This window comes from Lactuca sativa, chromosome 8 (assembly GCF_002870075.4).
Source record: "Lactuca sativa cultivar Salinas chromosome 8, Lsat_Salinas_v11, whole genome shotgun sequence".
Classification (NCBI taxonomy): Eukaryota; Viridiplantae; Streptophyta; class Magnoliopsida; order Asterales; family Asteraceae; genus Lactuca; species Lactuca sativa.
In genome coordinates, this window is record NC_056630.2 from 210,900,391 (window position 1) to 210,927,929 (window position 27,539).

General features: G+C 33.2%; 2 protein-coding genes across 2 annotated transcripts; both read right to left on the reverse strand.

The window, feature by feature from the left end:
• Positions 1 to 19,188: 19,188 nt before the first annotated feature.
• Positions 19,189 to 21,433, reverse strand: LOC111903754 (F-box protein At5g03100). The gene is made up of 2 exons (XM_023899513.3): positions 19,626 to 21,433; positions 19,189 to 19,514 (listed from the first exon to the last, which is right to left on the reverse strand). Exons 1-2 carry the CDS (start codon positions 20,673 to 20,675, stop codon positions 19,392 to 19,394), a joined length of 1,173 nt encoding a protein of 390 aa, XP_023755281.1. The 5' UTR covers positions 20,676 to 21,433; the 3' UTR covers positions 19,189 to 19,391.
• A 190-nt stretch (positions 21,434 to 21,623) lies between these two features.
• LOC111903755 (coatomer subunit zeta-1) lies at positions 21,624 to 23,651 on the reverse strand. Its single transcript, XM_023899514.2, has 7 exons — positions 23,540 to 23,651; positions 22,902 to 23,061; positions 22,677 to 22,824; positions 22,508 to 22,585; positions 22,328 to 22,412; positions 22,147 to 22,202; positions 21,624 to 21,899 (listed from the first exon to the last, which is right to left on the reverse strand). Exons 1-7 carry the CDS (start codon positions 23,540 to 23,542, stop codon positions 21,893 to 21,895), a joined length of 537 nt encoding a protein of 178 aa, XP_023755282.1. The 5' UTR covers positions 23,543 to 23,651; the 3' UTR covers positions 21,624 to 21,892.
• Positions 23,652 to 27,539: the final 3,888 nt, after the last annotated feature.

The following is a 27,539-nucleotide window of genomic DNA, read 5'->3' on the forward strand; positions in this document are numbered from 1 at the left end:
TGCTTTGCCAACCTGACCCGCTCAACTACTTTGTATCATAGGTAGCGGTATAAAGTTGCATGCATGATGAGAGATTCAAGGAGATATAGACCATTGGTATTTTGAGACATTGTAAGTCTTCGTTTATTCTTATATTTCTTGTATCAGTTATGACATTCCAACATTTAAAAAGATATGAATATCAAACATTCTTTGTAAATGTTTAATGTTAATATTATCTCACAATGAAATAATATTTTGGGACCAATTCCGCAACAAAATAAATACTTTGTTTTAAAATAAGTATAAATAATTCATTTTTTAATGACCTTAAATTTAGGGATGTTACAGAATCATGCAAAGAATGGGTGTGTCTGAGTCATGTAACAGAGTAAGATGACAACACTTGATTATTCTAGACAGTCTTGTGTTATATTGTTAGTGTAGATTCATAATTTGCAGACGTTGAAGAATCATGGGATACCATATTTATCAAATACTCTAAACAAACTCTTGGTTGCCTTGTGATTTAGTATCGGCCAAGGAATCCCCTAGTTGTGTAATCACATTGTTGCTTACAAAGATTCATAAGTAAGGTGATTCTTTATGATGTTCGTTGATTAGGTTTGTGAGAATCGGTTGGGTTGGGTAACTATGCGTACATTATCTTACAGATATATAGGTTGTATTATATATCTACATTGTTTGGTAATATTTGTTATGCATCACTATTAGATATGATTTATTATCATTATAATATTGTAGGATTGAAAACTTATGTGTCTCACTAGGTTCCCAAACCTAATCAACTCAAATTATATGCACCACAAGTAGCGGTACTAAAGCTATTGGAACATGAATAAGAATGTTGAGTCAATAAGAGACAACTTCTAATAGTACTCAGGACTAATATGTATTTGCTTTGTAACCTATGTTGTGTACTAATTATGACATCCTTAGTGTTTTGGTATCTTGAAATATTGTCTCTAATCTCAAAATGTTTTATTAAATTGAGATTTTTCGCAACAAAGACAACATGGTATTGAAAGAATAAAGAAAAGTTTTTTTGGTTCTAAACAACGATATTCCATAGAAACTAAATTTAATTTTTATTTATAACTCTACGATAAAACGAATATAATCTAAAGGTAAAATTATTTTTGCTACAGAGAAGACGCGGTTTCGATTGGTTATATGCAAAATTATAAAGTCTTTTATGTTTACAAAATATATATATATATATATATATATATATATATATATATATATATATATATATATATATATATATATATATATATTAACTTTAAAAAATAATATTGTGCACCTTTTTATATGTTTAATAATATTTTTTTTATTATTTATAAATTATAACTAAAAACATTTTAAAAATAGAAATTAATAATATTGTCATTTGTTAACGGATGCAACGACATATATTTACTTGCTCTCAATTTGCTCGTCATCTTTTAATCTCCAGCTGATTATATTATAAATGACTTGTTTGTTTTTACTAACAAATTCCATTCATAAGAAAGATAAATCGGAAAACAGTATTATAAAGTATTCAATATATACATTATATATGTAAGAAATCTCTCTCTCTCTCTCTCTCTCTCTCTCTCTCTATATATATATATATATATATATATATATATATATATATATATATATATATATATATATATATATATATACTAGGCGAATGCCCGCGCGTTGCGTAGAAATAACTATATAGTTTAAGTCTTTACAAATATATATTTTTTAAATATAACAATAGCGTTGTTGTTAAATTTGATATAATCATATTTATACTAAATTGATATAATATGTTGATTATTTTGAATTATATGATAATATATATACATCTATTATAACTTCATAATCTCAATTTATTTGAATGACTTCTACCCGTGACTTACACATGAATAAAATTAAATATAATATATAGTTTAATGTTATTTATAGTTGTTATTGTCAATTAATTTTTTAAAATTTATTTGCTTAATATTTTAATTTCTATCATTATAATTATTTAAAACATCAAACATTATTTTTTTTTATTTTAAAGGTAAGAATATAATCATTTATATAGAGTTATTTTTAACTATTGTAATTAAAAGTTATTTTAAACTACTTATTTCGAAAACTTTTAAGAATTATAAATATATATTTAGGAAATATTTCAGTTAATCTGATATTACAATTTAGTTTCTGCATTTATGACTACAATTTATCACTATTAACTATTTACAAAATATTCTTTGGTTATTCAAGTGGAATTGAAATTTATATTTAAGTTAACATTGTAATGCACAGAAACACTTGTATAGCTGAAGTTTTTATAAAAATATGTTTTTTTAATATAACAATAACGCTGTTGTTAAATTTGGTATAATAGTTTGTATACTAAATTCAAATAATATATTGATTATTTTGAATTATATGATAATATATACATCTATTATAACTTCATAATCTCAATCGTTTGAATGAATTCTACTCGTGAGTTACACATGAATAAAATTAAATTTAATATATGGTTTAATGTTATTTATATTTGTTATTATTGTTAACAAATTTTTTTAAATTGGTTTGCTTAATGTTTTAAATTCCATCATTATAATTATTTAAAACATCAAAAATTATTTTTTGATTTTAAATGTAACAATATAATCATTGATATAGAGTTATTTTTAACTATTGTTATTATAAGTTATTTTAAGCTACTCATTTGAGAACTTTTAACCATTATAAAAATATGTTTAGTAATATTTTAGTGAAATTGAGATTGCAATTTAGTTTTAACATTTATCACTACAAATTATCACTTTTAACTATTTATAAAATGTTTTTTTGATTTTTAAATGGAACTAAAATTTATATTTATGTTGACATTGTAATGTTATATTTTAGTTAACAATTTAAGCATTTTATCCAAAATGTTCAAAGGTTGTAGCTTTAAACTGATAATGGCTTACATATAACAACATATTAAATCTAATAAATTAAGTATAATATGTTAAAAGTTAAAGACATAACTTTGTAAGTAGAAGTAAATATATTATTTAAAAATTAAAATTTACTTGACTTATGATTACACTTTAGGTTTGATATTTATTTAACCTTATTAACCAACTTATAATCATTATTAAAAAGACACTACAAATTATCACTATTAACTATTTACAATATATTATTTGGGTTGTTTAAGTTAACCTAAAATTTATATTTAAGTTGACCCTATAATGTCATTTTTAAATTAATAATTTAAGTGTTTTATACAAACTGTTCGAGAATTATATCTTTAAAATGATAATGATTTACATCCAACAATATATTAAAACCAATAAATTAAGTATAATATGTTAAAAGTTAAAAAACATAACTTTATAAGTAGAAGTAATGATATTATTTTAATATTGAAATTTAACTTATATATGACTACACTTTAGAATTGATATTTGTTTAATTTAATTAATAAAATTATAAATATTATTTGAAAGAAATTGAAAAGTCATTGGGGTTTCAAATGAATGTGGTGAAAGAAAAAAATACATGGGAGTTTCAAATGAATGTGGTGAAAGGAAAAATGTTTCCTTTATAAGTATATATATATATATATATATATATATATATATATATATATATATATATATATATATATATATATATATCATAAAATGCATTTACTTCTTGAACCTTATGCATTTGAAACATGACTTTTCACTTTACAACTATTACTCAAAATAATTTTAAATAATGATGAGTAATTAATTCATTGAAATTTATGTTAATTATAATGATCCATGTTTTGGAAACATAACCGGACTAGTAGGTTTAACCGGGAACAAGACTCGGATCGGTTCTTAGAGGCCAAAAAATTGTTCGTTATGTGAACTAGTAAAAACTAGTCGTGTTTTTATAATTAAAATTAATAATAATATAATTATGACATCATCCAGTTTTCGTGACTCTTCGTATTACTACTAAAACTCAAAAGACTTTAACTATCGAAGGTTATTTGATTCATTAGTATAATGATTGCGTTGGTTAATCTTTAAATAACAAAATTAAATTTAAATGTCAAATTAACAAAAACAAATCATCAAAAAACTTATTTTTTTTAATAAAATTTATTTTTCCAAAATAGGTAGTTTTTTAATTATTTAAAAATAATAAAATTTTAAGTATAATGTTAACTAGCGAAATTAAATCGAAATGTCAAATTCACAAACAACCTACAAATAAATTTCATTAAAATTATCAGAAAAATATCCATCTAAATTGATTACCTATTAATAGTTAAATAATGCTATAAAAAATTATTTTTATTTTTATTTATAACATATAGATAGTGACTAATAAGGTGATATGGTTTTTATATGTATCTATTTTATAATATATTTAAGATAAGTAGAAGGTGTTATAGCGAATTAGTGTAAAAACTTATTAACCCTAAACTAATAAAAATGATATAGTTATTTTAATACAATATACATATCAATAATTTAATTATATTATTGTATATGTGCAACATATTTGTCTTAGTTTTAAACAACAAAGTTTTCTTCATATGTAACTTGCAGACATTCACCTAGTTTAATCATACATTCACCTAGTTTAATCATAATACTATCCATAAGCTAGTTAGAACACCTATATAGAATCATTTACACAAAATCAAGAGCCAAGACAAGACTCGTAAGCTAATTTACCCAAGTACATCTAACAGAAATCCAAGAAATTGAATTGCTCAACAAAATCAACTCAGGCAAAGCATCTCTCCTAGTTTTAACATCCTATTAGATAGCATTATTTTCACTAGAACCCAACCACAACCACAAAATTTCCATTACAAGACAAAGACTAAGTCTTAGCTACCATATCCCCTCGACCCCATATATAACTCATAATTCTAGAGAAAACAACTTTTTCTCACTACCTTGACAAAAACTAGCCCAATGGAAACTTTACTAAGAGTATATATCTCATTAATTTTTCATGTATCAATTTATCTTATGGACACACACATGTGATTTGTATGGTAGCATTGATTTCAAGAATAGCATATAATGGGTCGCTAGAGATGATCTTGTATATATATATATATATATATATATATATATATATATATATATATATATATATATATATATATATATATATAGCCACAATAACATCTAACCATATATAAAGGTCTTCATCAATATTTCAGTCACGGGGAGGGTTTATGTAATCCAATACTTGATATTATCTAGCATAGATCTTTAGAAGTTCAACACAATAAGTATATTGAACTTTCTTAATGTTGATGGTTATTAGGATACCTCCACGACATGTATAAGGTATGTAACGATTCTCCCTCGTATTCGAAACTCTATTAGTGTCAAAGTTGTACTCACATAGGCATCAGAATGTACTTCATATACCTTTTCATAAAGTGCGACTGGCCTTTCTAATTTTGTAAACTTGAAGTCTGGCATTTGGATCCATGACTAAGGCACCATCAACAGTGATATTAATCAACAATATTTTAACCCTAAAAAACTCAAGATATCAAAATTTTCTCCATTCATGGGATCTGGAATCCACAGGCCCTAAACCTTATAGTCTGTATACAGAAAATGGTCTCCATATAGTCACTCCTTCCTTTGAAAAAGCATATCAACTCACTTTCTCAACAATGTGTGGGTTAGGTCTGAACTCACACTTCTCTAGTTCATGCTGAAAGATCTTTATGCTAGAATTATTGAAGAATCATATTTGTTAGATAATATATCATCGTAAAGGGTCACACTAACAATAACTTGACGCGAATATGTTATTTACAAGAATTTGATTCATGATAAATATTAAAATTTTGTGTAATTAATTGGAAATTATTTATTTCATAGAAATATTAATTTTCAGTGTCAACTATCATAATGTATCATAATGTATAATTTATTAAATCATGTACATCTTTCTGGACTAGCAATACTTTTTCTTTTAGTTAAAGGTTTTATATTTTATTTATAGTTTCAATTTATTTACTTCTTTTATTAATTTATGTTAGCATATTTCATTCCAAATTTAGTTAATCATCATGCATATTTTTCTTTTTGTTATTTTCCATCTATATCGGGTACTTTCTAGTATTTGATGATAATTATAGATTTTTAGAAGACTAATGCAGGGCGGAGATGTTCAAGAATCGTGGGAATCAATCAGACAAAGAAAATGAATGATCTTGGGCTTGGTGACTTGTGGAGTTGTTGCAAATTATGGGCTTGTTGATAATTGGAAACAAGAAGAAAACAAGCGTGTATTTAAAAGAAGATGGATGAATAGTTGAGCATGTATAATTAATTGATCAAGTGAGTACACGAGCTAATGGGTGATTTAGAGAAGGTAAATTGGGCCAAGATTGAAGAAAACTTGGAGAACTATTGGTTACAAGCTGATGGGAAGAAAACCAGGCTAGTGGGATAAAGCAATGAAAGCCCAATACACAAGAAGCCCACTATGCAGGTCCTGCCCCATCCATACATGGCCTGCAAAAGCCCTACAGGGGCAATTCCGGGAATTCACTTTTAATGGCTATATGGGGAAGGTTAGTGAGGCTCTTTTGCACACTCTTGGAGATCCAAAAATTGGTCAAATTCTCTGCATTTTTTGGAGCTTTGCAAGAGAAAAAACACTTAAAGAACATCACTCTTCAAATCTTTTCATCTTGGATTTAAGTTTGGTATTTGTAAAAAAAAAAATTATTTTGATTGAACATATACATGTTAAGCTAAGTTAATATTAGTTGACTTCAGAAGTAATCCTTGAATGTTTGGTTGATCTTGAAGAACATCATGAACTTGTTCTTGAATCTTTATGAAAGTATTTTTCTATTTTAACATCTTGTGTATGCATATGTCTTTATGTTATGAGTTTAGATGTATGTTTAGTAATTAGTTGGCTAACTTCTTGATTAACTAATGGATCTTCAAAATTAGCAAGCAAAGAATGGTTCTTGTGTTTGTTTTCACTTCAGACAATCATAAAAATACTTACTCTAACACGGTTGTGAAAGCATTTTGACTCATGTTGGATTTTTTGGCTTGTAAACCTTAATTCTAGTTAATTTTCATCAATTACATGTTTCATGGAAATTATGACTTTAACTAAGAAAATGTATTATGAGCTTCTCTATCCATTGTATTAACTAAGAAAAGTCTACATAATCTCAAGCTTCTTAGATTTTTATAGCCAAATTAAAGAATCATTACAGGTATTGCACATTGAGTTCTAATGATTTATTTACCAAATGTTCAAGTGGTGAAATCCTAATGTCAACCATCTTTCTCTAATTGAATTACATCAAACTCTTGCTTTTGTTGAATTGTAATTTCCAAGTTTTAGTGTAACCTAGTTTTCTCAAAACAACCAAAAGATCATGTGACATCCCCATTTTCACGGCCAGAAAAAACCGATTTCGTTTATGCTTTGTTTGAAAATCAGAGTAACATTTTAAATAAAAGTGTACAGAATTTGTCCCAAAACAAAATATGATAAAGATTTATCAAAAGCATTTCCAAGGAAATGTATTTCATTAAAATACTTGGGATGTCATGTTTGATACAGATCAAAAGCATAAACAATACAATATAAGCCTTACTACATTATTTCGTATCTACAGGCCTATAACCGTAATCCCTCATCCCAAAACATCACATCTATGCTCATGCGCCACTACCTTTAATACAAGAAACTGAGTGGGTCAAGCTGGGGAGCCTGGTGAGCACATAGGGTTTTCAACCCACAATAAATAAGTTTATTAATTTCATCAATCAACAATAACCCGATTACCCATTCCCGTTATCCTCACTTTACGTCCCTAAACACCTATCGTAAGGGACCTAGCCTAAGGATCATCATCGGGATGGACACTACTGCTAAGGGGATTCCTCGGAAATAAATGTCCTAAAGGCAACCATGTGGGGGATGGAGCACACCGGTGAACACATCGTTCACAAACACCTACAGGTTGCGAGCCTGCTAGTGTTCCACTGGACTGTCTAGAAGAGTCCGTGGTCGCCATCCATACTCCGCTAGATGACAGAATCAACAACATCAACATCGAGGCCTCTCATCATTTTATCACACATCACCTATTACATCTACCCATGTTTTACCCCAACATTTTCGTAGATATAAAATACATATACAGTTTAAATCATTGAAAACATGTATAACAAAGTTCATCCAGCATAGATAGCAAGTATTCGGATAATGTGCACACATAACACGTAATTTATATAAAATACTTCATATCTATGTGTAAGCTTAAAGTAACTATGCACTCACTTGAAAGGTGGTGACTCAGCACTCGGACAGCGCTTCGATACTCTCTAAACGATTTTCCTTCGATAAAACCTAGTACCAATTCCACTAGGGTTTAGTCTAACGATAACCGCGACAAATTAATAGTATGACTATTATTATTATTATATAAGTGTTAAATAACACTCAATATAACTCATAATAATAGCCCAAATAATTATTTCAAGGACCTAATAACATTACTATAATTATTTGAAAGCTATATTAAAAATTGTGTAAGCGTAACTCACTTACAACGGATTTTAATGAAAACCGGAACTTTATTTGGAGCAGCGTTTCGAAACCGAAAGGCTCTTTTTCTCGGGACTCCGGGAGCCTTAGGGCTTCCTTAGGGTGCTAGGGGCCTTATCTAGGGTTTAGGAGGGTTTAGGGCACTTAGAGAGAGAAAGAAGCTAGAGAGAGAGAGGAATTTGGAGAGAAAAATGAAGCAGCCTCGGCCCCCCTTTTATAGCCTGTGAGGCCTCAGTACGCTGGGCGTTCCTCGGACCTACGTTGGGCGTAGTGGCTCGGTCGTACTACACGCGTCGCTTCGCTGCTGGGTCATCGTGGCAGTTCTCCGAACCGCTCAATCTGAAGTCCGCTGGGCGTAGCCTTCTACCGACATGGGGCGTACTCGGACGCGGAGCGTTCCACTCGTACGCGAGGCATAGCGAGGCCAGGTGTCCGATTCCGAAGACCAGACCGTGATCCGCAAGCTACGGCCTTGATCGAGCCACGTCATCACCCATTACACCAGCTTCGCAAATTCGAGTTACAACTTCAAAAATTCGTAACTTTCGCGTACGACCTCCGTTTTCAACGTTCTTTATATCCACGGGAAGGTGGGAACGTACTCTACACCTTTCGTTTAGACTTTGTCTGCTAATCTTGACTCGATTTTAATTTTTATATTATTAACATGTCGGGACAGGATTGGTCCGTTAAATTCTCATAACTTCTTGATCCGACGTCCGTTTTCGCCCATCTTTTTCTCGTTACGCTACCCTTAACGAGATCTTCGATTCTTGTTCAGGTCGTGTCGGCTAAAAACCGCTTGTTCTAATATTCGAATTTCGGGTTGTACACTCCTAATCTGAAACTTCGAAAAATCATAACTTCTTCATACGAAGTCAGATTTGGGCGTTCTTTTTATCGATGTTCTTAGTTTAACATATTCTACGACTTTTGTTTAGAGCGCTAAGGCTTAAATCTCACTCTATCGTAAATTCACTATTTACGCTTCCCGGTATCGTGTCAGTTCTGTCGCGAAACTTCGATGGGTCATAACTTCTTCGTTATAACTCGGATTTCGGCATTCCTTATATCCCCGGAATCCTTGTTTCAACCACTACAACTTTATGTGGAGATATCGGTCTTATCTCACACTTTAATTTTGACGTTTATTTTTATTCTTTATTAATTATTAAATAATAAGAACATAAATACACATAATTCACATAATACTGAAATATTTCATCATTATTACTTCAAAAAGAGTTACAATAGTTGACCTGGACTATTAAATTGTCTAAAATGCTTAGCCCTGAAACCCGGGCGTTACAATTCTCTCCCCCTTAGGATGATTCCATCCCGGAATCATGCATCAGCAAATAGATGTGGATAGTGACTCATCATGTCATCCTCTGTTTCCCAAGTGAGATTCGGCCCATTCAAATTTTTCCATCAGACTAGCACTAAGTCGACCATCTTGTGTCATAACTTCTTAGTCTTACGGTCAATAATTGCCTCGGGCTCTTCGATCAGCCTTTTGTTCTCATCCATCCTTAACTCTGAGAATGGAATTATATCGAGAACATCTCCCATGAATTTCCTAAAATAACATATATGGAAGGTGTTATGAATACCATTGAGTTCTTCGGGCAATTCCAGCTTGTAAGCTTGGTTCCCTATCTACTGAAGAACTTTGAACAGTCCAATAAACCTTGGACTCAACTTTCCTCGTTTCCCAAATTGTATAAGTCCCTTCCATGGTGAGACTTTTAGCAAAACCGAATCCCCAACTTCAAAGGTTATCGGTCGTCTTTTCTTGTCAGCATAGCTCTTCTGACGATCATGGGCTGCTAACATCCTTTCCCTAATCACCTTCAACTTCTCAGCAGTCTCATGGACTATCTCGGGGCCCATAAACTGCTTCTCTTCGGCTTCAAGCCAACAAGACGGCGTACGACACTTCTGTCCATACAAGGCTTGATAAGGTGCCATCTTGATGCTCGAGTGGAAACTGTTGTCGTAGGAGAATTCTACCAGAGGTAAGTGCTCATCCCAATTCCCTTGGAACTCAAGGCTACATGCTCTCAGCATAGCTTCAAGTGTTTGAATTGTTCTTTCGCTCTGACCATCAGTATGTGGATGGTAAGCCATACTTAAACATAATTTCGTACCCAATTCCTCTTGTAGACTCCTCCAAAACCTCGACGTGAAACGACTATCATGATCTGATACAATTATAAGAGGAACACCGTGAAGTCTTACAATTTCCTTCACGTAAGCATTTGTGAGCTTATCCATAGACCACTTTCGTTGGCTGCTATTAAGTGTGCACTCTTGGTGAAACGATCCACGACTACCCAAATCATGTCGTGTCCGTTCTTTGTCCTGGACAGTTTAGTCACAAAATCCATGGTGATGTCTTCCCATTTACCCATGGGTACAGGTAAGGGTTCTAAACTCCCATACAGTTTCTGATGTTGTTCCTTAACTCTCGCACATGTCACACACTCGGCCACATACTTCGCAAGATCGAGCTTCATCGTCGGCCACCAATAGTAGGGTTTTAGGTCTCTATACATTTTAGTGCTACCGAGATGAATCGAGTATATGGTCTTGTGGGCTTCTTCCATCAAAACGTCTCTTATTCCGCCCATCTTAGGTACCCAAATTCGATCTTGGAATACCTTCAGTCCTCGACTGTTCGTACCGAACACTAACGTTTTTCCCAAAGGTTCTTCCTTTCGGTCATTCTTCTCTAAAGCTTCTTCCTGAGCTTTCCTGATACTTTCCACAATCGTCGAGACGACTTCAATTCTCAATGCTCTTGGCCTTTTCCTTTCAAGATTGACTTTCCGACTGAGAGCATCAGCAACAACATTTGCTTTACCTGGGTTGTAAAGTATCTCACAGTCGTAGTCCTTGAGTAGTTCTAGCCAGCGTCGTTACCTCATGTTCAACTCTTTCTGATTAAAGAGATACTGGAGACTCTTATGATCAGTGAACAACTTGCACTTCGTGCCGTAGAGATAATGCCTCCATATCTTTAGAGAAAATACTACTGCCGCTAACTCCAAATCGTGAGTGAGGCAGTTCTTTTCATGCTCTTTCAATTGTCGAGATGTATATGCTATCACCTTTTCTCTCTGGGTTAGAACACAACCTAACCCGACTCCAGAAGCGTTACTATAAACCGCGAAATCTTCGACTCCATCGGGTAGAGAAAGTATTGGTGCTTCACATAACTTCTTCTTTAGCTTCTCGAATGCCTCATCGTGTTTCTCACTCCACGTATATGTAGCTCCTTTATGGGTCAAAGTTGTTAATGGAGCGGCTATCGAAGCAAAGCCTTGGATAAATCGTCGATAATATCCGACTAATCCTAGAAAGCTTTGAATCTCCGTGGGACTCTTTGGACGTTCCCACTTCATCACAACCTCGATCTTTGCGGGGTCAACCATTATCCCTTCTTTATAAACCACATGACCCAAGAACTGGACTTCTCCAAAAGTCGCATTTGGAGAACTTAGCATAAAGATTCTCCTTCTTTAATACTTCCAACACTTCCCGTAGATGCTTTCCATGCTCCTCTTGGCTTTTCGAGTAGATGAGAATGTCGTCGATGAACACTATCACAGATTTATAGAGGAATGGTTTACAAACCCTGTTAATCAAATCCATGAATGCTGTTGGAGCATTGGTTAGTCCAAATGACATAACCAAGAACTCATAGTGTCCATATCTTGTTCTAAATGCATTCTTCTCAATATCCTGCTCTCTTACCTTCAGCTGATGATATCCTGACCTAAGATCGATCTTTGAGAAGTAACTCGAACCTTGCAGCTGATAGAATAGGTCATCAATCCTCGACAATGGATACAGATACTTGTTTTTCACCGTTGCCTTATTCAGCTCTCGGTAGTCTGTACACATTCTCATACTTCCATCCTTCTTCACGAATAACACCGGAGCTCCCCAGGGTGATGAACTAGGTCGAATGAAACCGTTGTCCAACAGCTCCTGAAGTTGCGTCATAAGCTCCTTCATCTTCGTCGGTGCTAATCGGTAAGGTGCTTTCGCTATCGGTGTTGTTCCTGGTAACAATTCTATACGAAACTCCACTTCTCTATCAGGTGGTAATCCGGAAAGATCTTCGGGAAAGACTTACGGATAATCACCCACAACCGGTATATTCTGCACCTCTTTCTTCTCCTTCTTAGCATCGATTACGAATGCCAAGTATGATGCACATCCTTTGGACAAACATTTCCTGGCTTTCATCAGGGAGATGATTCCAGAATTCACTCTGTGTTTGTCTCCATACACCATAAATGATTCCTTTCCGGGTGGGTTTACCCTTACTATTTTCTTTCGGCATTGAATCTCAGCATCGTTGGCTCTAAGCCAATCCATAACTAAAACGATATCGAAACCGTTTAACTCTATTGGTAATAGCTCCTCATGGAATTCATTTCCATTTAGGTCGATGACGATGTTCCTAATTCGATTACTAACAGGTACGAATTTGCCACTGGCAACTTCTATATTCGTAATCCCTCATCCCAAAACATCACATCTATGCTCATGCGCCACTACCTGTAATACAAGAAACTGAGTGGGTCAGGCTGGGGAGCCTGGTGAGCACATAGGGTTTTCAACCCACAATAAATAAGTTTATTAATTTCATCAATCAACAATAACCCGATTACCCATTCCCGTTATCCTCACTTTACGTCCCTAAACACCTATCATAAGGGACCTAGCCTAAGGATCATCATCGGGATGGACACTACTGCTAAGGGGATTCCTACGCAATAAATGTCCTAAAGGCAACCATGTGGGGGATGGAGTACACCAGTGAACACATCGTTCACAAACACCTACATGTTGCGAGCCTGCTAGTGTTCCACTGGACTGTCTAGAAGAGTCTGTGGTCGTCATCCATACTCCGCTAGATGATAGAATCAACAACATCAACATCGAGGCCTCTCATCATTTTATCACACATCACCTATTACATCTACCCATGTTTTACCCCAACATTTTCGTAGATATAAAATACATATACAGTTTAAATCATTGAAAACATGTATAACAAAGTTCATCCAGCATAGATAGCAAGTATTCGGATAATGTGCACACATTCCACATAATTTATATAAAATACTTCATATCTATGTGTAAGCTGAAAGTAACTATGCACTCACTTGAAAGGTGGTGACTCAGCACTCGGACAGCGCTTCGATACTCTCTAAACGATTTTCCTTCGATAAAACCTAGTACTAATTCCACTAGGGTTTAGTCTAACGATAACCGCGACAAATTAATAGTATGACTATTATTATTATTATTATATAAGTGTTAAATAACACTTAACATAACTCATAATAATAGCCCAAATAATTATTTCAAGGACCTAATAACATTACTATAATTATTTGAAAGCTATATTAAAAATTGTGTAAGCGTAGCTCACTTACAGCGGATTTTAACGAAAACCAGAACTTTATTTGGAGCAGCGTTTTGAAACCGAAAGGCTCTTTTTCTCGGGACTCCGGGAGCCTCGGGGCTTCCTTAGGGTGCTAGGGGCCTTATCTAGGGTTTAGGAGGGTTTAGGGCACTTAGAGAGAGAAAGAAGCTAGAGAGAGAGAGAGGAATTTGGAGTGAAAAATAAAGCTGCCTCGGCCCCCCTTTTATAGCCTGCGAGGCCTCGGTACGCTGGGCGTACCTCGGACCTACGCTGGGTGTAGTGGCTCGGTCGTACTACACGCGTCGCTTCGCTGCTGGGTCATCGTGACACTTCTCCGAACCGCTCAATCCGAAGTCCGCTGGGCGTAGCCTTCTTCCGACGCGGGGCGTTCCTCTCGTACGCGAGGCGTAGCGAGGCCAGTTGTCCGATTTCGAAGACCAGACCATGATCCGCAAGTTACGACCCTGATCGAACCACGTCATCACCTATTGCACCAGCTTCGCAAATTCGAGTTACAACTTCAAAAATTCGTAACTTTCGCGTACGACCTCCGTTTTCAACGTTCTTTATATCCACGCGAAGGTGGGAATGTACTCTACAACTTTCATTTAGACTTTGTCGGCTAATTTTGACTCAATTTTAAAGTTTATATTATTAACATGCCGGGACAGTATTGGTCCGTTAAATTCTCATAACTTCTTCATCCGACGTCCGTTTTCGCCCATATTTTTCTTGTTACGCTACCCTTAACGAGATCTTCGATTCTCGTTCAGGTCGTGTCAGCTAAAAACCGCTTGTTCTAATATTCGAATTTCGGGTTGTACACTGCTAATCCGAAACTTCGAAAAATCATAACTTCTTCATATGAAGTCAGATTTGGGCGTTCTTTTTGTCGATGTTCTTAGTTTAACATATTCTACCACTTTTGTTTAGAGCGCTAAGGCTTAAATCTCGCTCTATCGTAAATTCACTATTTACGCTTCCCGGTATCGTGCCGGTTCTGTCGCGAAACTTCGACGGGTCATAACTTCTTCGTTATAACTCGGATTTCGGCATTCCTTATATCCCCGGAATCCTTGTTTCGACCACTACAACTTTATGTGGAGATATCGGTCTTATCTCACACTTTAATTTTGACGCTTATTTTTATTCTTTATTAATTATTAAATAATAAGAACATAAATACACATAATTCACATAATACTCAAATATTTCATCTTTATTACTTCAAAAAGAGTTACAATAGTTGACCTAGACTATTAAATTGTCTAAAATGCTTAGCCCTGAAACCCGGGCGTTACAGATCAAAACCCCCCATTTTTACTTTTATTTTTGTTTCTCAAGTATTTGTAGAAAAAGGTTTTAATAGAGTTATAAATTGAACCAATCTGCATGGATACGATCCCTTACCACTATACACTATTTTAGTGTGTAATATTGAGGGTATTTATTTTGTTGGCCTAGACAACCACCAAAATTTTGGTTTCGTTTTCGAGGATTGGTTTTGATTTAATCAGTTTGTTTCTCTATGCCCAAATCTCATCGTATAGGGACTCTGATTTACAATCCCGAAATTGAAAAAGAATCAAGACATTTGGGAAAGGAATTGAAATGAGGTTAGAATGTGGTCAAACGTCTCACGCTAACGTGGCTCCGGAGGTTGAAATTGCTTCTTCTAGTGATCCCGAAACCGAAGTGGAACCTGAACCAAGTCCCGAACCTCGCCAACATCATAAACCAAATCCCAGGAAATCTCATTATTGTTGTCTAGACGGATATTCTGGTTTTCATCGAATCGCATTGACACTGGAAGATCAAGAAAAGAGAACATTTATATGTCCATTTGACACTTTTGCATACCAGAGAATGCCCTTCAGATTATGTCATTCCTGGATACTTTCCAAAGTTGTATGGTTAGTGTTTTCTCGGAATATGTCAAAAACATAATTGAAGTTTTTATGGATGATTTTATGGTATATGGTAATTCCTTTCAAGAGTGTTTGACCAATCTCACAAAGATTTTAAAAAGATGCATAGAAACAAATTTGGTTCTAAAATTTGAACAATGTCATTTTATGGTGAGTCAACAATCCTTTTTTGGGTAAAATTGTGTAAAGAAAAGGATCGAGGTAAACAAGGCTAAAATTGATGTAATTTAAAGGTTACCTTACGCGACTTGTATTCGGGAAGTTAGTTCTTTTTAGGTCATACGGGTTTCTATCGTAGATTCATTAAAGACTTTTCCAATATAACAAGACCAATGTGCTAACTCTTGCAAAAAGATAACGATTTCGAGTTCAATGAGGCATGCAAAGATTCATTTGACAAGCTCAAAGAGTTTTTTACATCCCCTCCCATCATATAAGCACCAAATTGGGATCTCCCTATTGAGATCATGTGTGATGCAAGCAACTATGACATAAACGCCATTTTGGGTCAAAATAATGGAAGAGTCTCTCATGTGATCTATTATGCATCAAGGATAGCAAACAATGCTCAAAGAAACTACACTACCACGAAGAAGGAGCTATTGGACATAATATTCGTCTTGGAGAAGTTTCGACAGTATCTACTTGGTACCAAGGTCATTGTGTATTTGGATCATGTGACTCTCACGTACTTGATGAAAAAGAAATATACAAAGTCAAGACTCATCCGGTGGATCTTACTATTGCAAGAATTTGATTTGGAGATTCGGAACAAGAGCGGATATGAGAATCTTGTTGCCGGCCATCTAAGCCAAATAATATCAAATGACATCCTCTCCTATTATGGGGCGAGTTTCCAGATGAGCATCTCTTTTCCCTTACTCAATCTATTCTTTAGTATGCCAATATCGTTAATTTTTTGGTCACGAAAAGGTATCTCGACACATTCACACATGCTCAAAACAATAAATTAAAAAGTAATGCAAAATACTATGTATGGGATGAACCTTACGTTGCCAAAAAATCAATGCTTCATATTTTACAAAATCACCATGATCATAATTACAACATGGTAAAATAAGTAATTTTTAAACTAATTAATCGTAATAATAGTTAACATAAAATCAAAAATTATATTTAATTATATTTAATTTATTCATATACCAGTCATATGTAATTTAGTAATGATTTTTTATTTTCCTCTCATTTGTACTTAATGTGTTTCTAATAGATGATTATGTTATATAGTTCAAAACAATTACAATAATATATATATATATATATATATATATATATATATATATATATATATATATATATATATATATATATATATATATATATATATATATATAAAAGTACAAAATTACTAATTTATAGTCTCATCTCGTCCTTCACCCACCCCACCTCACACTACTATCCATCTCACCCCCTACATCTACACCCACAAATATGTAATTTTGACAAAACAAGTAAACATGAAGATTAAGAATAAATTGTATTTCAAAACAATTTAAATAATACCATAAATTATTTCTAATGAATAAACTAATACAATGTATCGTTTCCCACAAAATATAAGGGGACATGGGCCAATTTTGTTATACTACTATTAAATGATGATAAGTTCTATAAAATTTACATTTATTGCTATTATACAATGATTATTTCTGTTATTTTATATATTTCATGCAAAATACAAGGATGTATGGACCATTTCTATAACTTAATTAGTACATACTGACCGTTTCTATTATTCTAAAAATTAATAACATAAGGGCCATTTTTATAATTGTTGCACTAGCAAATGACGTGTTTGGCAAAAGTAGTTGTTAGCTGGAAGCGGATAGCGGTTAGCTGGTAGCGTGTAGCGGGTAGCTGGTAGCGGGAAACTGTAGCTTTTATTTGTTATATGAATATTTGACAAAAGTAGCTGGAAGCTTTTGAAATATATAAAATTACATAAAAGGACAATTTATTAAAAACAAATAAATATATAAATATATTTTTAAGGGTAATTATGGAAATTGATTTCAAAAGCTCATGAGCGTTTTGTTAAACGCTACATGAAGTAGCTTTTAAAATCGGAACGTTTTGTTAAAACTAAAAGTTAAACGTTTGTACTGTCAAACGAAGCTTTTTGTTTAAACTAGAGCATTTTACCAAAAGTCAAAAGCTAGAAGCTCCCAAACGCTTCCAAAAACTCTCTGTCAAACACAACCAAAATGTAGTTTGATGGCCCTTCAAAACAATACAAAACTTTTGTTAAATGTTATCTAGTTAATATGTTAAATATTGTACTGATTGAAATAACAAAAACCTAAAAATAAAGACGGGTAGAAAATACATATACAAACACGTTTTTATAACATTTTTATATGGAAAATGAAAGCTCATTTCCACTAAATGTATTTTCCAAATTAACTGAAAATGAAAATAAAAAATTCTTTTTTCTGAAAACTTTTCCAAAGAAAACAAATTTTTCATAACCAAACACATCCTTAATTTTTTTTTTTTTTTAAATAATGAGCTTCATAACGTTTTTTTTTTCTATACTTTCTATTGTATAGACAATATCTAGTTACCTTCTATCGTATGCAATGTGCCACTTTTTGCATCGTGCTCTTTTAATACAACCTTTTAGCCAATTCTTAATAATTTCAAACCTCTTTTTATCTGGTTGCATAGCAAAACTTTGAAACATGGTCGAATGAGAACCTCCCAACATCCGATTAATTTGATGCCATTTCTATCGGAAAAATGACAAATTTGAAAAACTAAAAATACAAAATATGAAGTATTAAATATAGAAGGTTATTGACAAACGAGTATCACATCAGTTAATATGAAATTCAAGGTCGACAATCAAGGCGTGTACTATTATAACAATATCTTTATGACTTTCATGTACGTACATGTTTATCTTGGATTATGTTTAATGGTGACATATGGTGGCCAAATAACAGATAAGACTAAATAATAAAAAATAAAAAATAAAACTAATAGAAAAAAAAAAAGTTTTAGATATAACTCAAACACACTCCATTTTCGCCCCTATATAAAGTATATAAATAGGAGAGATTAGTTTTGGTTTAAACACAACACAAAAAGAGTCTTCAATATCTTTATGACTTTCACTACAAACATAAACAAAAACTAACCAAACTTGCATTGACACTCTTTCTAATGGTGCATTTAAACAATAACCAAACTAATTGCATCGACACCATGTTCACATGTTCATCTAGCATCCTTCATTATGTAGTCACACTGCAAAATTCAAAAGCCCATGGGATAACAAATTTATATCCATTTGAAATGCCTTAAACACAATCTTTAGCCTAAACATGAATTCAAAGCATCACCACTCAACTAAACTCATCATCTTTATAACCATGATCAAACAAGAACACCTCCCAATTTCCACTTGCAACTTAATCACTATCTAATAATGAATCACTATCAGAGTATAAAGAAGGTGATGGAACACAACAATACGGTTGAAAGTTCATATTCGATGGAAAAACAAAACCTTTAGCTTCCAAACGAGCCAGAACCTACAACCACAACAATACGAGTAAAAGAATAATTAAAACAGGTTTATCAACAATAATCAATAAAATACTACTAAATCTAATCAACATATACTTTCTACAAATAAAATTTACCTTAGAACAGAAAAACCCAATTTTAAGCTCCTTGACATTGCGACAATTTACTATAAATCCTTTAAGCATATCTTCTTCCGCTTCTTCAGATGTTGTCTCATAATACCCGAACTTTTCATAATCAAAGTTAGCTTCAACTAAAGAAGACATGTTTAACAACAAAATCTTCCACATCAACAAACAACCTTTGATTGTTAGTGATAAAATATCAGGAGCATTGATTCGCATAATATTATTAGCATAATCATCATCCGGATCCATGTATCCCACCAACATCAAGTTCTTAACGCTTTTTGATGTAATATCAAGCCGACTAAAACCATAACAATCATCTAATACCAAATTTTCCAATAGAGGACTCCCAGATAATATGTTTTCGATCAAATCTTCATTTAAAATCACATCGGAAATATACAAACTCCTAAGCTTTTTCCAACTAATCATCCCCATTGGATTAAACACGGAGCCTGCTAATGTCAGATCTATAAAACATGAACTGATGTATAAAGATTGATCCAATTGAAACTCGGCTTTCGATCCTGGATACCATAACTTCAAAATAAGCTCTTCAACGTTACAACTTATGGCATAACGAATCCAACGGTTGAACTGAGATTCAAATTCAATGTCATAACATGTATACACTCCAAATTTCTTGAGCTTCAATTCGTGGCATTGAGTTAGGGTTTTGTCCACGAATGAAACGAAATCAGACAAAGGGTGATTGAAATCTATATATGTAAAAGTGAGAGTAGGAACCGAATTCCAAAGATGCTTCCATCGAGTGGAGAGTATACCTGTTCTAATGACATCTTTTGTACATTGTAAACGAGAGAGGATTTCAAGAAGCAAACAATTTGGCAACAAACTGATTCGATCATCTTCCATTTCATACAACTTTATCGTTTCTAGTGCAATTTTGGGTTGATTTTGTCCTTCTACCACAATTTCCATGGAGGCAACAAAGACTTTCCCCCAATAATTACACAAAAAATACACAAGGCATAAATGTATACAAACTAGAAAGATGAAGGTGGAGAATGTGTCCATGGTGGTGTTGTATATCTTGGAACTATTTTCTTGAATTTAATTAATATCTTTTAAAAGTAGAAGAGTATACATGGGAGCACGATGGCTTGTAAGATGGATGTGTCACCACGATCATGGAGTACGTTGCAACTTAATATTTTTCTTATATTTTCCATAGAGACAATAACTAATTACATTAATACTAAGGAATTTAGTCAAACTGAAAAGCTATAACACAAATTACTATAAATCATACGACTAAATGCACATTTATGTATCAATATTTTATTTGTTCGTAAAGTGGGTTTTAAGGTAGCACTAGCACGTTAAAATATGGTTTCTCTTGTAGGACTATTCATCAAGTACAATTAAGTTCGTCAAAACTTCGGGTTAATTATAAACCATATTTGTCATGTTTTAGACGTTTAACAATGTGTAATGTATTTTGAGACTTCATATACAATTTCTCTTGTTGATATGCGATACTCAAAACAAACTTTCATATCCGATTTCTCTTGTTGATATGCGATACTCAAAACTTTTATATCCAATTTCTCTTGTTGATATGTGATACTCAAAACAAACTTTCATATCCAATTTCTCTTGCATTCCATTCTAAAAACAATTACTATTCAAATCATCTAATCTAACTACGTAAAATCCATGGTACTTATATTTTTGTCTTTTCCTTCAATTACCCACATATCCCTTTTCTCCCTTACAAGGAACAACATATGGATAAATTACTAATGTTATAGATTGAAACGGATCAATATATTTCATGATCTCATGGGATCATACTAGAAGAATATCACATATTTAATTCTTAAAGTAACATTGATTATTTAGAAAATAGTTATATATTTGTATGAAAAGGTCCATATCATATATAAATCTCTAAGGTTTCATTTGTTACATAAGCAAGACAAGACAAAACACAACATTGTATTGGATTTGACATTTAAGAGATTGATAGAAAGATGTCAATGTAATAAAAATTGCAATTTGTTGTCCCATCAAAAAGGTAGGACATGAACTCACTCTCAAACTTTCATTTGTACAAAAGACATAAATACCCTTATCATTTATCATCGGAAAAAAAAAAGAGTTATAACCACCTATTCATGACTAATCTTTCAAGAAAGTTTTTAACACTTGTATTTGATGTGTATGCCCTAATTGCAAAAGCATCCAATTTCAAATCATGATTGCGCAACTTTTTACTCCAATCAGCATCCTTATCCACTGATTTTTGAAAAAAAAAATATTAAATTCAAGTCAGAATTTTGTTACTCAAAATACTTTAAAACACTTGTAGTTTTACCAATGTGTTTTTCTGTAGTTGATTAAACCATTATACCTTTCTAAACCATTTATAAACGTTTAATCACTGTGAAAAATACTTAAAAGTGACTAAATTGTTAAATGATGAAAGTACAAATGTTTTTTTTTCTTTTTTTTTTTTTTTGCTAATTCAAATTTAATTGATTACCTGAGGAGAGATCGTGTAAAATGTTCACGTGCAGTTGCCAATGCTTGACTTATTGTCTGCATCAACCAAATTCAAGTGTTTGAAAGCATGAATTATAAATCTTTGGGCTAAAATTTTTGCATTTAAATACTTTTATTTATTCAATTTTTTCTATGGATTAATAATATATAAAAAAAAGTACCTGTTCAGACAAAGGAGCTCCAGAATCTACACTATCGCTAGCAACCTTTCCAGCAATAACATTTGCATCGGTTTCAAGAATGATTCTAATTTTAAAAAAAAAAAAAAAAAAATAAGTATAAGCCTTTTTCTAAAAAGACATAAATGCCCTCCTTAACAAAGATTTAATCTTAGTTCTTACCCTCCATCGATAATTTCATCAAGGCACAAGAAAATGAGATCCAAATTTTCAAGTGCTTCCTTTTTATCGACATTTCCCCTAAACAAATAACCATAAAAGTAGTTAAGCACATTACTAAAACTGCAATTAAAAAAAGAAAAGTAGATGAGATTAATTGTTTACAAAGTACCTAAGCAGAAGAGAAACTGCATCAAAGAAGCCCTGAAGAACAGTTGATAAAATGAGCTCATTTTCATCATCTCCACCAGTGACAAAGAAGTGAAGATCCTGAGCAAATTTGTAGACCACAACATTGTTCTCAAGCATTGCTATTTCAGCTGCAAGTATTCCAAATTTCAGCAAACAGATATAATACAGAAAGGGGAATTAAAAATTTGAAGCGAAGCATTCATACCTTCTGTTCGTGCATTGGTTTTCTGAGTTTTGGTGAAAATAGACTTTTCAAATGCTTCTTTAGCGTTGTTAGTTGGCCAATCATCTGAATAGTACTTAACAGCTACTCGATCTCCTTCTGAATCAAGAAGTAGAATGTTCTTTACAGAAGGGCAAGACTCCTACAGATATGAAGATATAAAGAATCAAGTTTAAAATTTTGCATCTGCTTGCATTCTATTGATCAAACCCCGAATTCGTTTTACTCCAATTAGACTCTGTGACCGAATTTGTTTCAATTAATATGCTCGTTTCGCAAAAAATAACCTAATTGTTGAATACAAAAAGAAAACTCGGATGCAAATATGCCCAAATGACTCGCACTTTGAAAACCCTAGAATCCAACAGCCAAAATCAAGTTAATAAGGGATTGAAACAGTAATAGCACAATTATGTAACTTGGATGCTCCATTTCATAAAACATGCAAGTTGATCATATGCTAAAATCTATATTATGAGTGTATTCAGGGAGATGGAATTGGAAATCACGAACGTATGTAAAGGTTTAAAGAAGAATAACAAAAAGGGATCAGAGTCGAGCAATAATAAGCGCCATTTATGTAGCATTGAAACTGGATCTCGAAGCAACTTTGTACTAACCATTGAATTTGGATTTTCGCGTCGTCAAGAATTTTCGGCTTTATTTTCTCGTTCAGGTTCAAAAGAGTAGTATAGAGGAACAGATGAACTAAAGAAAGAAGCACGAATTAACATTACGGTCCCTCAACTATAAGAAAGTTGTAATTTTTCCCCGTAACTTCTAAATTTGTATTCGAGAGAGCAATAAAAAAGATGTTTAATATCCTCATGCTAATAATAAGTATTTTTATTTATCTTTTTATGTCGAATGTCAACATTCAAATTAAAAGATGAGATGATTTGAGCGTAATTAAACAAGATTAATAAAACGGAACTAAGAACCTTAAGAAAGAAGAAGAATGATTTGGAGAAAATTTGCTCACTTATATAAAGTATTCAAATTTGTGTCATTTTACATATATGGCGATGCTATTTATACTAATTAAATTACTATACATAATCAATGAGTTCTTATACACATTTGACATATTTGTTATAAGAGTTGAAAATAACTCTTACACATTTGACATTAGGGTAGAAAATGTTGTCATCCAGTTATTTCCAACACTCCTCCTTGGATGACATCATTTCAGATCGGAGTTTAACTTTGAGGTGTTGCCTCATTAAAAACTTTGTTAAAGAAAACTCAATGGGAAAAAAATTCAGCGAAGGTAAAAAAAATGCTATGTATAGTTGACTCCCCCTCATTTACGCATATGTTACACTATATGTTATACACATGTCTCATTCCAATGCCATGGACATGTTTCCTGAAGATTACAGTAGGAAGTGCATTCATAAAAGGGTATGTTGCATTGTTGTTGGAATGAACATATTTTATATCAACCTGATAGTTCTTTATAAGCTCTTAAGTGTACTCAAAAAAACTTTGGAGGTATATGTTTTGTCATGTCGCTCTTGATATATCATTCTTTCATTTGAGAGACACATGCTGAGATATCTTCATAAATTAAAGTTGGACCTATATCCTTTTCAATTCCACATGGAGATAAAACCAGTTGTGTCATCGATCTTAACCATGTACATTCTCTACTAGCTTCATTTAGTGCAATTATTTCAGCATGATTTGAGGATGTTGCAACAAGTGTTTGCTTTTGAGAACGCCAGGATATTACAGTACCTACATTCATAATTACGTGTCTAGTTTGAGATCTAGCTTTATGAGGGTCAGACAAATAACTTGCATTTTCATAACCAATCAAGCCTTGTTTTGAACTATTAGGATAAAATAACCCTAAATCATTAGTTCCTCGAAGGTATCGAAAAATATGCTTAATCCCATTCCAATGTCCTTTTGTTAGGGATGAACTGAACCTTGCTAGCAAGTCTACAACTGAAGAAATGGCAGGTCTAATACAATTGGTAAGATACATAAGAGCTCCAATTGCATTAGTGTATGGTACTTCTGGAGCAATGACTTCTTCATTTTCTTTGCATGGACAAAATGGATCCTTGTCAATATTTAATGATCTAACAACCATTGGAGTGCTTAACGGATTGGCATTGTCCATATTGAAACGTTTCAAGACTCTTTCTGTGTAATTTAATTGATGCACAAGTATTCTGTTAGGCATATGCTTAATTTTTAAACCAAGACAATATTTGGTTTTTCCAAGGTCTTTCATTTCTGAATCTCTCTTCAAAAGTTCAATCACTTCAAGGATTTCTTTATTTGTTCCAATAATGTTTAGGTCATCAACATAGACAACAATAATCACATATCCGGATGTTGTTTTCTTAATAAATACGCATGGACAAATAGTGTTATTTTTATAACCTTTACTTGTCAAATAATCGCTTAAACTATTGTACCACATGCGCTTAGATTGCTTTAACACATATAGAGATCTTTGTAGTTTTATATAATACATTTCTTTGGTGAATCTAGATCTTTACTTAGGATTGACGGTTAAATGATCGTTATCACTCCGAAGAGTTTATATGCTAGTTCTAATATCGTAGTCGTACGTTTAGAATCCTAAACACATAAGGTTTCCAGATCCGGTCGGCAACAGACCATAGATCCGAACAATTAACAACATATCATGCACAAAACATTTAGCACATAAAAGCAATTTAGGCATCATTCCTAAAATAGGCTAGTGCTCACACCTCACAATCATCGCTTAGCATTCTAAGTTTAAGTCTAGAAATAAATCCATATTCCTAGTTCGCTTAAACTAATGCTCTGATACCAACTGTGACATCCCCATTTTCACGGCCAGAAAAGACCGATTTTGTTTATGCTTTATAAAAATCAGAATATCTCTTTTAATAAAAAAAAATGTTGCGGAATGTGTTCCCAGAAAAACACGATAAATACGTTATCAAAACATTTTCGAAGAAACGTATTTTATTTATGTTAAAACGTTTGGGATGTCATCGTCAATACAGAAACATAAGCATAAACAGAACTTACAATTATTTACACTAGTGATCTACATCTCTTTAAATCTCTCAGTGTAATGTCACTTCATATCGACACCTGTGATATAAATAAATTGAGTGGGTCAGGTTGGGAAACCTGGTGAGCACATAGGGTTTTCATCCCACAATAATATAATTATTATTTTTAAACATCAAACAATCAACCCAATTACCCATTCCCGTTATCCTCACATTACGTCCCTAAAACATCTAACACAAGGGACCTAGTCTAAGGACTATCATTGGGATAGACACTACTGCTAAGGGGATTCCTTGGAAACGAAAATCCTAATGGCAACCATGTGGAGGATGGAGTACACCTGGTGAGCACACAGTTCTCACAGTTCGAATAAACACACAGTTCAGTTCGAATAAACACACAGTTCGAATAAACACCTACAGGTTGCGAGCCTGCTAGTGTTTCGCTGGACTGTCTAGAATAGTCTGTGGTCGTCATCTATACTCCGCTAGATGACTAGATCATCAATAACATCTATAACGAGTCCTCTCATTATTTTATTTTGTCACACAACAACTATTACATCTACCCATGTTTTACCCAACACATTTTGTAGATATAAAATACATATACAGTTTAAATCATTGAAAACATGTATAAAACGTTCATCCAGCATAGATAGCAAGTATTCAGATAATATGCACACATAGCACGTAATTTATATAAAATACTTCATATCTATGTGTAAGTTGAAAGTAACTGTGCACTCACTTGAAAGGTGATGACTCAGCACTCGGACAACGCTTCGATACTCTCAAAACGATTTTCCTTCGATAAAACCTAGTACCAATACCACTAGGGTTTAGTCTAACGATAACCGCGACAAATTAATTAGTCTGACTATTATTAAGCGTTAATAACACTCAGTATAACTCATAATAATAGCCCAAATAATTATTTTAAGGACCTAATAACATTCCTATAATTATTTGAAAGCTATATTAAAAATTGCGTAAGCGTAGCACACTTAGAGCAAATTTATCGACAACCGGAACTTAATTGGAGCAGCGTTTCGAAACCGAAAAACTCCTTTTTCTCGGGACTCCGGGAGCTTCGGGGCTTCCTTAGGGTGCTAGGGGATCTCCTAGGCTTAGGGGAGGGTTAAAACCCTTAGAGAGAGAAAGAATTTTAGTGAGAGAAAGAAATTGGTGTGAAAAACTCGGAATGGCTCACATGCTATTTATAGCCCCAGCAGCCTCGAACTACGCTGCGCGTCCACCAGCTACGCTGGGCGTAGTCTCGGATAAGAAGGCCAGCCTCGGTCCAGCTGTCTCGCATCTTCGTCGGATGGATAAGGCACGAGGGTACGCGGGGTGTACTCACCTCGGACGTTGGGCGTAAAGCGAAGGCTACGTGGCATGATCCGAAGCGTATTCCTTCATCAGTGATGGGCGGCCCAGATGTAGCCATGTCATCAACCTCGCAACAGACTTCACAATTTCATGCTTCAACTTTAAAAATACGTAACTTTCTCATACGTACTCCGTTTTTGACGTTCTTTATATCCACGCGAAGGTGGGAATGTACTCTACAACTTTTGTTTATACTCCGTCG